Source organism: Triplophysa dalaica, chromosome 4 (genome assembly GCF_015846415.1).
Source record: "Triplophysa dalaica isolate WHDGS20190420 chromosome 4, ASM1584641v1, whole genome shotgun sequence".
NCBI lineage: Eukaryota > Metazoa > Chordata > Actinopteri > Cypriniformes > Nemacheilidae > Triplophysa > Triplophysa dalaica.
Window position 1 is genome coordinate 12,695,176 of NC_079545.1, and position 14,337 is coordinate 12,709,512.

Sequence of the window (14,337 nt, forward strand, 5' to 3'; positions counted from 1 at the left end):
TTCTGTCCTTTTGAATAACCATTATCCGCCCCCATTGTAAGCAAGAAAACAATCAACATAATTGAAATTTCCCAAAATGCACCTCATTCTGTTTTCTTGTGTCTTTTTATCCAGCAATTTAAAACGAAAGTTGATTTCTTGAAATGTTTTCTCAAATTAAACTGCAGAAGCGTTTTGTCTTTCTGTGTATGTCTCTGCGTTCAAACATCTGGGCAGGAATACTCCACAGAATACAGATGCTGGACGTCTAATCTTGCCAGTTATTGATTTCGCAGTTCTATTATCAAAATTGAATATATCCAAAGACAAAGGCAACCTAAATTCACTTACAATAATGGAGAAATAATAAATGCTTTGTATTGTACTGTTGGCATATTTTGCCATAGACCGCCACTTATTTACCTTTACGAGCTAATCTCAAAGCTCCAAATGAGTTTTTTATGTAGCATCAACGCATATATGCTTTTACTGTCTTGACTCTGTATAATTCGATTATTTATTTGTTCAAAATTCCTTCTCGTGTGCAAACAAGTCAATAATGTAACAGCGGTGAGCATTGTAATCTGTTAGATGCCATTCTTGGTCTCTAATCATGTTTTATGAAATATAACCTATTCCCCAACCCCATAATATTTGATTGTTGTAAAACAGCCGAACGTGAAATCCATACGGATGGGAGCTGTGATGTTCTCCAAGCCATCAAGAGAGGTGGGGGAAGGGGGTACTTATGGTAGTCATGGCAGCCAGCTCAGTGTTTACAGTGGGATGGTGGAACACATCGACTTTCCCTTTCAAAGGCATTTTTTATGTACTTGTCAGGTTTGTCAAGCACACATTGCAAAAAGTGTCTCAACGTGTCAGGTTTTTTATCTGTCTTTATTTCCTCTGTGGTTTTATCCATTTTTGGACCGCCCCAGGGTTCCATTTATTCCTTAAATCTTTCATGTTTCTAATAAATCTTTGTCCTAGAGATTTCATCAATTCTGTAATTTCAGCACAATATTATCCAGGTTTCAATGAAATCATGTAATGTTACAGTGCAGTACTGAGTTAAATAAGGTACATACTTCATCTACATCAGTGGTTCCCAAATGGGGTTACGTGAGAGAAACTGAAATTTAGTCAATAAATTATGATAGTAGTATTGTTATAGGAAATAAGGACTACACAGATATGCATAAAAAAATAAATTCATAAATTTAAAACGCATTCCAATTTATAAGTTATTTTTATTTAAGAAATAATGTAAATTAGGAGAGGTTGCGGTTTTTTTTATTATCAAAATGAACTTTTCCTGAACTGAAAAAGACTGATTTACCTTTAACTGTTATGCCTAATACTTAAGAGATTTACATAGTTGCGTAAAGCTACATACAGAAATGTTTATAAGCAATAAACCTGCTTGGGCCCTCAGATATAATAACTGTCTGACTCATTTCACTGTATTTTAATGCAAAATGTTGCAGTCTGGTCAAGGGGTACTTGGCTTGAAAAAATCATAAAAAGGGGTACTTAAGCAAAAAAAGTTTCAGAACCACTTATCTACATAGTACATCTGCCATGTTTTTACTGTCTTATGACCTGTTTGTTTTCCTGTGACATATGACATAATTTATATACTTTAAAATAAATATTATTTAACCACAAATTGTACATTTCTAGGTCCTGTATTAATTGCCTTTCAAGTATGATTTATGAAGTTTTATTCAGCTCCCATGGCCATCGGATGCATACTTGAAAACCCTGGAGAAAGCTATAGATCAGATTTGAGTGTTTACGGTCTACTGTTTATTGCATAATGAGCTTTTAGACATAGTTGTCAGTATGGAAGTAGGCATGTCACACATCCCCCAATTGGTTTTCAATCCCGCTTTTAGTATAGATAAAGATCCCGTCTTTCCCTTTTACACGTGCACAAATTCCTCTCTGGAGTGTATAAGGTATGGTTGTGCGATTAATTGAAAGCAGGCAGTCTTGTAAAACTCCTGTACATAAAAATATAGCAACACTAAAGCCATATATAAACCTGGTTACCATGACAGGTTGACCAGATCAGGGGAAACAGAGCGAGTTCATTTCTTTCCCAGCATAGGTACAAAATTCCGCTTACATGGGTGTTTAATATTTTATTCATCTCTGCTTGCAGCTACTGGAGATCAGTTGGGTAATGACGCATGGTGTCTTGGCCTGGTTCTTCTTTAGAGGAGAGGTTGTTAACCCTGCATGCAGTCAGATAACCACAGATAGCACTTTTTGGAAGACTTCGATGTTTATTTTAAACCAATACTTTATGACAGTCCATAGAGATGTCATTTATAATTTATTCATTTATGAACTTAAACTAGGGACAGTTTCATTTTACAGAACAGGATAAATCCCTGTTTAATAGTGATATATTTTTTAATTAAAGACTAAAATATAATTGAAACAAAGTCGTGAAAGTTTCCAATGTTTGCCAAACTTCTATTACGTAATGTATGGGGAAACTAGCCAATATTTTATAAGGAATTTATACAGATTTGGAAGAACTTGAGGGTGAGTAAATGAAGACAGAAGTTTCATTTTCGAGTGAACTGTTACTTTAAGTCAGGAAAGTCAAGAAAAATGATGATCAAAGATGATGATTTTTTTTACTAAAACACAAAATAAATATGGTCAATTATTAAAAATCTCTTGCTAAATGTACTCTGTATTCTGCAAACTTAATGTGCCGCTGTCTTCACCTTCTCCAGATGTAAGCTGCTGACGTACTCTGATGACCTTCCTCAGATATCTGTGGTCTTCATCTTTGTGAATGAAGCTCTCTCCGTCATCCTGCGGTCCGTGCACAGCGTGGTCAACCACACCCCTGCACATCTGCTCAAAGAAATCATACTGGTGGACGACAACAGCGACAGCGGTATAAACTTTGTTCGTTTTGTTACCCTTCTTTTGTTGAATTTGTTTGTTTGTTTACTGTCCTTCTCAATGCTCCAGACAAACAAGCTTTAAAAGGTGCTTGGTTATTCAGTTTATTTTGTGCAAGCAATATTAGATTTCATTTTGTTGAGTTCAAAACTGCACTTTACAGCAAACAAAAAGGAAAGTCAACAGCAAAAACTAAAAGACAACCAACACAAGAATCAGAGTAAACCCTTAGGTATATACTTACACAGTTCCGTGTTTATAAATATCCCTAACAAGAAAAGAGAGACGTTCCTTCCTCCAAGACACACTTGTTTACTCCTTAGCAGCCGTTTAGTCTGGTCTACAGCTTTGTCAGGTAAGATTAAAACGAAAGTGCAAAAGTATTCAACAAGACACTAACTAACTACAATTACCCTGTTTCTCTGTCACACTATTTATCGCACACAGCCCTCAAAATTAGGTGAGCTAAGGCAGCGATATGTCACGCTCTCCTGGAATACTATTCTTAACTAGGCCTGACGTCCAAATGTTATCCTTAGTCTTGCAGTCTACACTTTGGTTTTGTAGTCCCACATAATACAAGATGTTGGCAACACTGGGATTGCATATGAGGTCATTCGAAATTTAGATGAGATTGTGGGCGATTTCTGTCTAGATCTTCTACTTTCTTTTTATGGTGTATTTTTCATAAAGGGTTTCATATAGCCATAACAGCCTGTTAGATCATAACCAGACATGACACGTTAAGATTAAACCGACTTTGTGTCCACACAAAACAGGTGACAAAAATGAATCAGAAGTTACAGCCAATCAGAAGAGCTTGTAGGCGGAGCCAGCGTGCTGCTGTTCTGCACTAATTTAGAAAATGGGTCATTAATAAAATAAACAATTCATTGTTATTAAAAATACATTCTCAGTAACTAATACACAATCTGTTGTTATGAAATTTGATTATTTGTTTATATAAAGTTTAAAAGCTCTTGTTTCATAGAATTTATTTTCAAGGTCTAAGTCAGTCCATGTTTGCTGATTAATATCATTACGTTGTTGCGTGTTGCTATCGGTTCTGGATAGTACACGGTGTTAGTTTAACCTTTATTTTAATGCAATTCAATCATTTTGTTTTTCTAAGCTGGTGACAAACTAGTTATTGAAGCAGTGTTTTGTTTTTACTTCAGCTTTGAACCGCAATCAAATATAATTACATTAAAGTGTTTTATTTTTGCATAAAATTTAAATAAAATTTACTTACAGGCATGACCACGAGGCCATGATGTCATCATGACACAGTTTAGCAGCTCCAGTGCAGTTTCATTAACAAGAAGTACTTTTTTAGTTAAAATGTAGTGTACATTTCCAAAAACAATAAAAGACATAAACTCTTTAGAAATTCCAAAGTAACAGTCAGCAGCTAATTTAAAAAAGCAGCGTGCAGGCGCAGAGCATTGTGGAAAAACGGGTGACTGGCATTAGTGCTATCTTCCCAATTTGCCGTTATCTACAATACAGTAGCGTTTCTAATTTCATATGCTAATTTCCTGCTGATGTTCCACATTCTCTTGGTTGACATTAAACTGTTAACATGCAAAGGTTGCCTACTTGACCTTTTCTCGCCGCTGTAGCTTGTCCTATCTTGTTTAGCGTTCGCGGCCAAAAGAATGACTGGAGGTACAGACGCCTCGCCACTTGAATAATGAATTGACCTCAGCGTGCGTGTCTCTGTCTCGCCAAGTCTCGTGTCCATTGTGAAGACAATAATACAGTGGCGTTCTCATGTTGCACCATTCACTGAGCCAATAAGGTTTTTAACGTCCTTTTCTCTCGTTCCATCATCCTTGTCTCTTCGGATTAATCTCGGCCGAATCCTGTTACTCGGGGTAACGCTCGTAGTCACCTTGTGAATATTATAAAGGACGTCTGTTTTTCTCATCTCATCAGACACAGTGAATATTGCGTCCTTGAATTGCAATTCATTTAGGTGTTGCTTGTAAACAGATAATAATGGATTTCAAACCAAATGAATAAAAATGCAGGTGCTTTAAACAAAGAGTTTATTTCATCATGTTCAAGGATTTGCCTTTGTGTAGTAAATGACCACTGGCTTTGTTCCTGACAGTAAAATAAGACTTTGTTATGAGCTTCGTGTCAAACGAACACAATGGTACACACACCGTGAGGAACTGTGCTTTCACTGATTGAATTAAATGATATTCTAGCTTCATATGGGCCTTTCACAAGTTATTGTGTCTGGTTGTAAATCAAACATGATATATATAGATAAATGACAAAGGCTTAATGCTGATTAAATAAAGCAGAGCTATTTCTTTGCCATACCTCATTTAACAGGACCAGCGTGCATTGCATAATGTTTTTATTCTGCTCAATTTTTATTAGTTTTTTTTTGTTTAATTCACAGCGTGATGGATGAATATTTGTTCTTTATTGATTGTTTATTTCTTCCTCTTTTTCCTTTGGTTCAGTCTAGGCGCGCCAGAGTTTATTAGTTTGTGTGATTCTTAAGATTCGACCCCATACACTTACAAGTTGCAAGCATAAGTTAATGTGACCCTGGTGCACAAAACGAGTCAAAAGTCGCACAGGATATATTTGTAGCAATAGGTGGGTCAAAATGATTGATTTTTCTTTTATGCCAAATATCTTTAGGATATTAGGTCAAGATCATGTTCCATGAAGATATTTTGTAAATTTCCGGAAAATGCCGGAAAATCGCTAACAAAATGTCTGTCGGCTCTTTGGTAATAAACAACTCAAGTTTGGTATGTCTAAGCATGGAATTTCCCATTTAGGGTTCATCTACTCTCAACAACATCATTACAGCAGTAAGCCAATAGAGCGCTAAAACAAACCTGTTTCTTCCACCTGCTACAGTGCCTCTGATGGACAACTTTAAAGGCGATTTTCTCATTTTTTTGCACCCTGCCAAATATTGTCCTAACCAATCTTACATCAATGGAAAGCTTATTTATTTGGTGTATATTACATGATATATAATAATCAATAGAAAAAAATACCCTTATAACTTGTAATAAGTTTAATGAATCATAGATTATTGACTATAACATTAAATTGTTAATTCCCCAGACCAATGAAGGAGAGAAGGGAGCTTTGCATCGGTACTTCTCTGTTCCTTCTTATTCCTCTCCCCTTAGAAACTAGAGCACTCAGCAACCTGCAGGAAGGAGACCAAACACTCATCTATCTTCCCCGAGTGTGTGTGTGTGTATGCGAGTGTGCATGTGTATGCGTGTGTATTATAAGTGTGTGTGTGTGCTCGCCTTGCACTCCATTTGTTTACCTCCCAGAGTTCTTATTGAATGAGGACGGATGGCTCTAACTCTGAGAGACTGAAGGAGTATTGGAGATTCAGGCAGATTTATTTACTCTGATCTACAGTGCCACTGAAACCGTTATTTTTATTGTACAAAAGGTTTGGAATAATACTGCCACCTCGTTTGTGTTGCTAAGGCTAAATACACACAATTATATATTGTAACACCTTTAATTGGAGAACATTACATCTTGATATCCTGATTCTGAAGACACAGTAATAATATTCACACATATTTTATATTTGACACTGTTGTATCCTAGTACACTAACTCTTTTGTAAGATGTAAAAAATAGGAAAGAAATAATGAAAATAACCTGCACTTTATACCTATATATATACAACAGTGTCAAATATAAAATATGTGTGAATATTATTACTGTGTCTTCAGAATCAGGATATCAAGAGTTCCCTTTCTGTCGGTCTCTCGACGTTGTGTCGAGAACGACAGATGGGGTTCGCCCTTGAGAACCAATCAACTCTGACTACTATAGAAAAGGCCAATGAAATTTGGCGAATGCAATTTGCATGCCGGGCTCCGCCCCCGGAAATCCGGTATAAAAGGAGGCCGGCGTGCAGCATTCACTTACCTTTTGTTCTTCAGAGCCATCGCTCATGAGTACAACTCAGGATTCAATCCTCTACAACTACACGCTGGTGCTACGACGTGTTACAGCGGATCGTCCCTTTCTGCAGCGACCTTCCCCTGGGCGTCTCGGCGGTTCCGGAGGTGTTAGAGATTTTTTCTAAAAGTCCTTTTCAGGACTGACTGAGCATTCTCCAGCGCGGCATGTCCCGCTGTTCTCTTGGGTGCGGCACCCTCATCGAGGAGGGGGATGGACACGATCGCTGCATTAGGTGTCTGGGCGTCCAGCACACTGAAGCAGCGTTCGTTGACACATCTGCCTGCACTGCGGGCAGATTGTCATTCAGAAGTTGCGGTCACGGGTGGCTGTCTTCCTACGGGAACCAGCCACCATTTCGTCTGCTACCCGGGCTGTGACATCTGTGGCTACGGCCCCGATGACCACCCACGTTAGCAGCGTTAGTGATACGGGGAACTCTGCGAACGTAAACCCGCCAGCCAAGTGCTCACGGGCCGATCGCACCCCGATTCGCTCTTCTGAACGTTCCCCAACCGGCGGTGGCATACCGTCCGGATCCTCACGCACACACTCGGAAACGATGTGTGACGTAGATGAGATGTCGCTCGCAGCATCGGAGGGAGACTGGCATCCGACTCTGCCGAATCCAAACTCCACCCCCAGCGGTCGAGTTCAGGAGGAAGCAGAAGTGATGTCATCCGTGCTAACCCGGGGATACGTGGTTCCCGAGGTCGGTGCGCGGTGCAAACCGCGCCCACCCCAGGTGCCATGTTTTTCCCGGAGGTGCATGAGGAGCTGTGTAAAACTTGGAACGCTCCTCTCACGGACCGTTCCAGTGAAACCAGCTCCGGCTCCCTTACTTCCCTCGATGGTGAGGCAGCCAAGGACTGCGTCGAGATCCCCCGGGTGGAACGTCCGCCTGCGGTGCACCTGTGCCGCGGACGGCTACCACCTGGGGGGGGATCGACCACTCCTACCGTCCAAAGCACGTAAGACTTCGGCATCACTGGTGTCGAAAGCTTGCGATGTTGCGGGCCAGGCTGCCTCCTCTCTCTGTGCCTTGGCCATCCTGCAGGTCCGCCAGGCCAGGGCGTTGAGAGGGCTCCACGAGGGTAAGGCCGACCCGGGTATAATGCAGGATCTCCGTGCCACCGCTGACAGCGCTCTACGGGCGACTAAGGCGGCGGCACGGGCCCTGGGTTGGACGATGTCCACGGTAGTGGTCCAGGAGAGACACCCCCGGCTATACCTTGTGCAGAAGAGTGACAGCAAGGAAGTCCGCTTTCTTGATGCACTCATCTCGCAGGGTGGGTTGTTGGTAACACCGTCGAGGACTGCGCTCAGCAGTTTTTTGACGGCGAAGCAGACAGTGGCAATTAACCACATTTTTTTCACGCCGCGACTCGGCCGCCTACAGGCCTCCGAGATCTCACGTGACGTCTGCTTCCCTGCAACCCAGGACCCTTTCGACATCGGCTCCGGTTCCTGTGCCCCCACAGGCGGCACCCCGGAAGCAGAGGTCGAGGGGGAAACCTCCACCCCGTCAGCAACCTCCTCGCGAGAAGGGACACTGACGGGAAGACCCCAGGGAGAACAACATCGGGCCCGAACCTTCACAGCCACGGCTCTGATCGGTCGGTACGGGACGACTCCTGCCTCGTCACCAAAGCCGGGCCCTTGTTAGGGCTTGGCGCCCACTTACTCACTGAGTTTTTTGTTCTCCCCGGGTTTATTTGCAGCCGATCGCACACTCCACTGGACTGTGCTCGGCGAACCGACCTCACACCCTGGCGAGGCGTGAGGTCGTACACATATACGACAGCCGTCACCACTCTCAAACCGACAGTGCGTGCCGTTGTCCCGCCAGGCAGGTAAGCAGGCGGAGCAAAAACCTTCCCTCCGGGGACTCCCCGCGACATGGTTAGCTCCGCCAGCCGACGAACCACCCCCCGTGGGAATGATGAAGCAGACCGTCCCCTTGGTCACCCTGTCACAGTCCCTGGGAGCTCGAGAGCTGCCCACACTGTCTCGCTGGCTAATGAGGGCGGTCCGTCTTGGTTACTCGATCCAGTTCGCCAGAGACTCACCCAAGTTTCGGGGCATCATCTCTCCCTCTGTCAGAGGCAGGGACGCCTCCGTACTTCGGGTAGAGGTCCCCACCCTTCTGGCAAAACAGGCATCGAGTTCGTCCCTCAAAACCAAGATGTTCAGTGGGTCACCACCCGCACTTCATCGTTCCCAAGAAAGACGGCGGGTTGCCCCCAAAGGCTGCGTACCCTGAACAGAGCACCTTCACAAGCTGCCATTCAGGGTGCTCACACAGAGGCGCGTCCTGACATCTATGAGGTGTCAGGATTGGTTCGTGGCAATCGACCTGAAGGACGCTTACTTTCATGTCTCGATCCTCCTCGACACCGGCCGTTCCCACGGTTCGCGTGCGAGAGGCGGGCATATCAGTACAGAGTCCTCCCTTTCGGTCTGTCCCTGACCGCCCTTTCTCCCTGAGAGGAGGAAGGCGAGCGGGTACTAAACTATCTCAGCGACTGGCCTATCTTGGCACACTCGCGAGATCTGTTATGTACACAAAGGGACCTGGTGCTCCGGCACCTAGGTCGATTGGGACTCCAGGTCAACCAAGAGAGGGGCAAGCTCTCCCCAGTGCAGAGCATCCTCTTTCTCGGTATGGAACTCAGCTCTGTCACCATGTCGGCACACCTGTCCGCAGTTGTGCCCAACCAGTGTTGAACTGTCTGAAATGAACATTTTTAGGCAGACAGCGGTCCCCCTGAAACAATTCAGAGGCTCCTGGGACACATGGCGTCCTCGCGGGCTAATACCCCTCGAGTTGATGCACATGACACCGCTCCAACACTGGTTTCAGAGTCGAGTTCCGAGGAGAGCGTGGCACACCGGCAGCAGGCGCATGGTGATGCCGCCCTGCTGCCGACGCACCATAACCCCTAGTCTTTATGACTTTTTCGACGGACTCAGGTCCCTCTGAGCAGGTTATGAGGCAGGTCGTGGTGACGACTGAAGTCTCCCTGCAGGGGTGCGGTGTAGTGTGCAACGGGCACGCAGGTGGGGTGTTGGACGAACCCCCGCCTGCGCTGGCATATGAATTGCCAAGAGTTGTGGGCTATGCTACTTGCACTGAGCAGGCTACGGCCTCTCGTGCGAGACATGCACGTGCTGTTCCGAGGACAGTACTATAGCTGTAGCGAATACAGATCGTCAGGGTGGCGTTCGCACACAGCAGCTAAACACAACTTGCTCGACGCCTCCTCCGGTGGAGTCAACAGGTGACTCGTTCCCTGCAGGCCACACACCCCGGGCAAACTGAACTAGACAGCCGACGTGCTTTCTCGCCAGTTTATGCCTCGTGGAGAGTGGCGACTCCACCCCCGTGCAGTCCAGCTCATTTGGAGGCTGTTCGGGTAGGCCCAGGTAAAACCTGTTCACCTCCCGTAACACCACCATTTGCCCGCTTGATAGTCCCTGCCCTCGGCACGGATATCCTTGCGCACAGCTGGCCGCGGGATGGGCGGAAGCACACCTTCCCCCCCCCAGGAGCCTTCTTGTACAGACTCTGTGCAAGGTCAGGGAGCAGGAGCACCAAGTGTTATTGGTTACACCACACCGGTCTAACCGCACTTGGCCTCAGAGCCGATGCTCTGGACAGCGACTCCCCCTGAACCATTCCCCTGACAGAGGACCTGCTCTCTCAGGGGAAGGACACGTTCTGGCATCCCAGATCAGACCTCTGGAACACCCATGTCTGGTCTCTAGACGGGACGAGAAGATCCTAAGATGGCTACTCCCCCTATACGGCTGAGACCATCACCCAGGCTAGGGCCCCATCTACTAGGCGGTTACACGCCTCTAGACGGTGCCTCTTCTCGTCCTGGTGTCTTTCTCAACGAGAAAGACCCACTGAGGTGCTTGATCAGGATTGTGTTCCCCTCCTCACGAGACTGGAGACTAACATCTCCCTTCCACACTGAAAGTGTATGTAGTCGCTATTGCCACTCATCACGACTCAGTCGGTGGAAAGTTTCTAGGGCAACACGACCTGGTCACCAGGTTCCTAAGCAGCGAGAGGGCGGAATCCGCCTCATCTCCGCTCCATACCCTCTTGGGACCCTAAGTGGTCCTGGGGAGCCTCAGGGCCCCCCAAAGAGCCCCTCGGAGGTTCCGATCTTCCTCATAGAGTAAGACGTCCCTCCTGACGGCGCTCACTTCTTTCAAGAGGGTAGGGGACCACCGAGCATCCTCCGTGTCCCTGGATTGCCTTAAACTCGGCCCTGGAAACTCTCACGTTATCTTGAGACCCAGGCCCGGATGCGTGCCCAAGAAGTTCCCACTACTCCCTCCGGGGCCAAGTGGTGAACTTGCAGGCGCTCCCCATAGGGGAGGAAGACCCAACCCGATTAGTGTTGTGTCCAGTACGTACTGGACCGCACGCAGAGCTCTGAAGCTCTGACCAGCTCCGTGTCTGTTGGAGGACAGCAGAAGGGGAAGGCTGTCTCCAAACAGAGGCTGGCGCACTGGGTCGTGGACGCCGTTACGACGGCATTCCGATCTCAGAATCTCCCATGCCCATTGGCAGTGAGGGCTCACTCCACACGGAGTTTAGCCACCTCCTGGACACTGGCAGAAGCGCCTCTCTAGCAGACATCTGTAGAGCTGCGGGTTGGGCTATGCCCAAACACCTTCGCAAGGGTTAACAACCTTCGCGTAAACCCGGTGTCAGCCCACGTCCTGCGTGGCGACATGTAGGACTGGCATCCGGGGGGGCGTATGCCTGCGAAAGCACCTTTCCACCCTCTAACAGGTTGGGTCAGTGTGCTATTTACCTTTTCTTCTTACCCGAACACATCGCTAAGAAACTGGTACCTCACCAGCCTCCCTTCTTACCCAGACACTGGTTAAGAATAGGCATTCCATCCATCACCAAACAAGCACCCCCTGGGGGCTGGCTGGGCAGAGCAGCCTTCCCCCTTAGGCCGGGATACCATGTGAGCTATCACAGATAGCTCTAACCGGACCTAGTGCTACCGGACGTCTGTAACACCCCCTCCGTGGGCTGTTCCGTCTGATGTATCCTCATGAGAATGGTTCCCACTCCTGGTAACCCATGAGCTTCCCCAGGTGGGCCTCCACCTCGCGGTTAACTACTCAGTCCGCACGTTCCATGCGTTCTCCTCCAAGGACGAGACCATACCTATATCCACCATATTCCTCCCCACGGGTAGGAGGTGGCCTCTGTAGCGCTTCTCTGATTAAGAGTCGCGCTTACCCGGTGTAAACTGATCTGGATGGCCTCTCGCCTATAGAGAGCTAAGGCCCCGTCCGTGAAAGTTACCGGTCAGGGCTGTACCCATCTTTCTCCAAGAAAGCTCTGGAACCCCCCGACCACCACACTGGAAGGTTACAGTCTCACGAAAGCTTCGAGATGACACGCCCAGGCTTGTTACCGTCGCTTCGCTAGAGATTGTGACGCGATACAGCGTTGTGGCGTTTTCCATAGGCAACCCCATCTGTCGTTCTCGACACAACGTCGAGAGACCGACAGAAAGGGAACGTCTTGGTTACGTATGTAACCTCAGTTCCCTGATGGAGGGAACGAGACGTTGTGTCCCTTATGCCACGAACACGTATCGTATTCTGCTGCAGTTTGAGAGGTCTCAGGCTCTTCAGAACAAAGGTAAGTGAATGCTGCACGCCGGCCTCCTTTTATACCGGATTTCCGGGGGCGGAGCCCGGCATGCAAATTGCATTCGCCAAATTTCATTGGCCTTTTCTATAGTAGTCAGAGTTGATTGGTTCTCAAGGGCGAACCCCATCTGTCGTTCTCGACACAACGTCTCGTTCCCTCCATCAGGGAACTGAGGTTACATACGTAACCAAGACGGTAATGTTCTCCAATTAAAGGTAGCCTATACAAAAACGTCAATATATATATATATATATATATATATATATATATTGAATATGCAAAGATTTTATAAGTTTAAAGCAAAGAATTATATAAAGGTCTATTGTATGAAATTTGACATCATGAATCACAAGTAGCGGCTCACTCAACCCCACCCTTTCGAAGCACCACGGTGTCTGTTACAGAACTAAGATGTTGTCATATACTAGAATGAGGCACACAATTAACAAGTCATTCATATCAAAAAATGTTGAATCCATCTTTTCTTTCCATCTAACAGTGGAGCTGAAGTTCAATCTAGATCATTATGTGAACAAGCGATATCCAGGCCTGGTGAAGATCGTGAGGAACAGTAAGCGAGAGGGTCTCATACGGGCGAGAATTCACGGCTGGAACGCTGCCACCGCTCCTGTCGTGGGCTTCTTTGATGCCCACGTGGAGTTCAACACAGCCTGGTGAGTCCAAAAAGATTTACATATAAATTGATCAGTTTACACACACCCTGGCCGTTCGAACCCGAGCCCCGGGAGGTGTCGAAGCATAACATTTTTGGGGAACACTTAACAATAGGGTGCTATTTGTTAACAGTAGTAAATGCATTAGTTTACATCAGCTGACAATGAACAATTTCGTTTTTCAACATTTCTTAATCCTTGTTCATGTAAATTCATGGTGCATTAACTAATGTTTTATGTTAATGTGATATCAACATGAACTAAGATTAAAGAATGATGTAGAAGAATTGATCGTTGTTAGATCATGTTAGCTAATGCACTTACTAACTGGTAACTGGTTTTTCCTTTCCTATTAAGCCTACTGTTAGTCAGTGTAGGTCAGTGGTTTTCATTGCAGATGGGGCCTGACGGTTCCCCGAAACCCCAAATTGACGGAGGGCAATGTGGTGTCTGAAGCTGCATGCGTGAGCAGCCGCACAGAATCATTGTAGGTCCTGCACAGTGCAATTTTAGGCTGCAAACAAAAGCTTGATATCTAAAAAGTAGGCAAACTTCCACTCAGGAAGCAGCAGCAATTACATCTACATCAAACAGGTAAATCATATAAGTATGTTTGTCTTTCAGACTGTCATTTTAGAATAAGCGCAGATCATAGTGCACACGCATGAAGGTGTTTAAATAAAGTGCCTTTTCATGTGTTTCTGAACTTGGACGGCTGTTTAAAGCTGATGACAGTTATTAAAGATGTAAAACGCATTTGTTTCCAGCGTCAAATGACACTACACCGCGTCTATATTATAAACTGCGAATAAACTATCCCTCGTGTTTAAATCATAAAACGCGCTGTTCTCCTGATCTGGCAGATTAATCATTTGGATGATGCCCAAAACACTACAATTTTGTAATGGTTTTAATGCAAAAGCTAATGATTCACAATGGTATTTTAATGAAAACCATTAATTTCTGTGATGGTTTCTTTTGTTTTTATCAGCAGGGTTGTTACATTTATAATCTGATCTCTTGAGATCAATCCATCACATGCAGGTATTTGGTACTTCTTATAGTTTATATATCTAACAATTTTAT

At 45.4% G+C, this 14,337-nt stretch overlaps 1 protein-coding gene across 1 annotated transcript in view; it reads left to right on the forward strand.

The window, feature by feature from the left end:
* Nucleotides 1-14,337, forward strand: part of galnt9 (polypeptide N-acetylgalactosaminyltransferase 9) — an 82,646-nt gene that overhangs the window by 17,015 nt on the left and 51,294 nt on the right. Inside the window, exons 3-4 of the mRNA XM_056746896.1 lie at nt 2,733-2,899; nt 13,077-13,251. Of these exons, the coding sequence (XP_056602874.1) occupies nt 2,733-2,899; nt 13,077-13,251 (342 nt within the window). The remainder of the gene's footprint in view (nt 1-2,732; nt 2,900-13,076; nt 13,252-14,337) is intronic.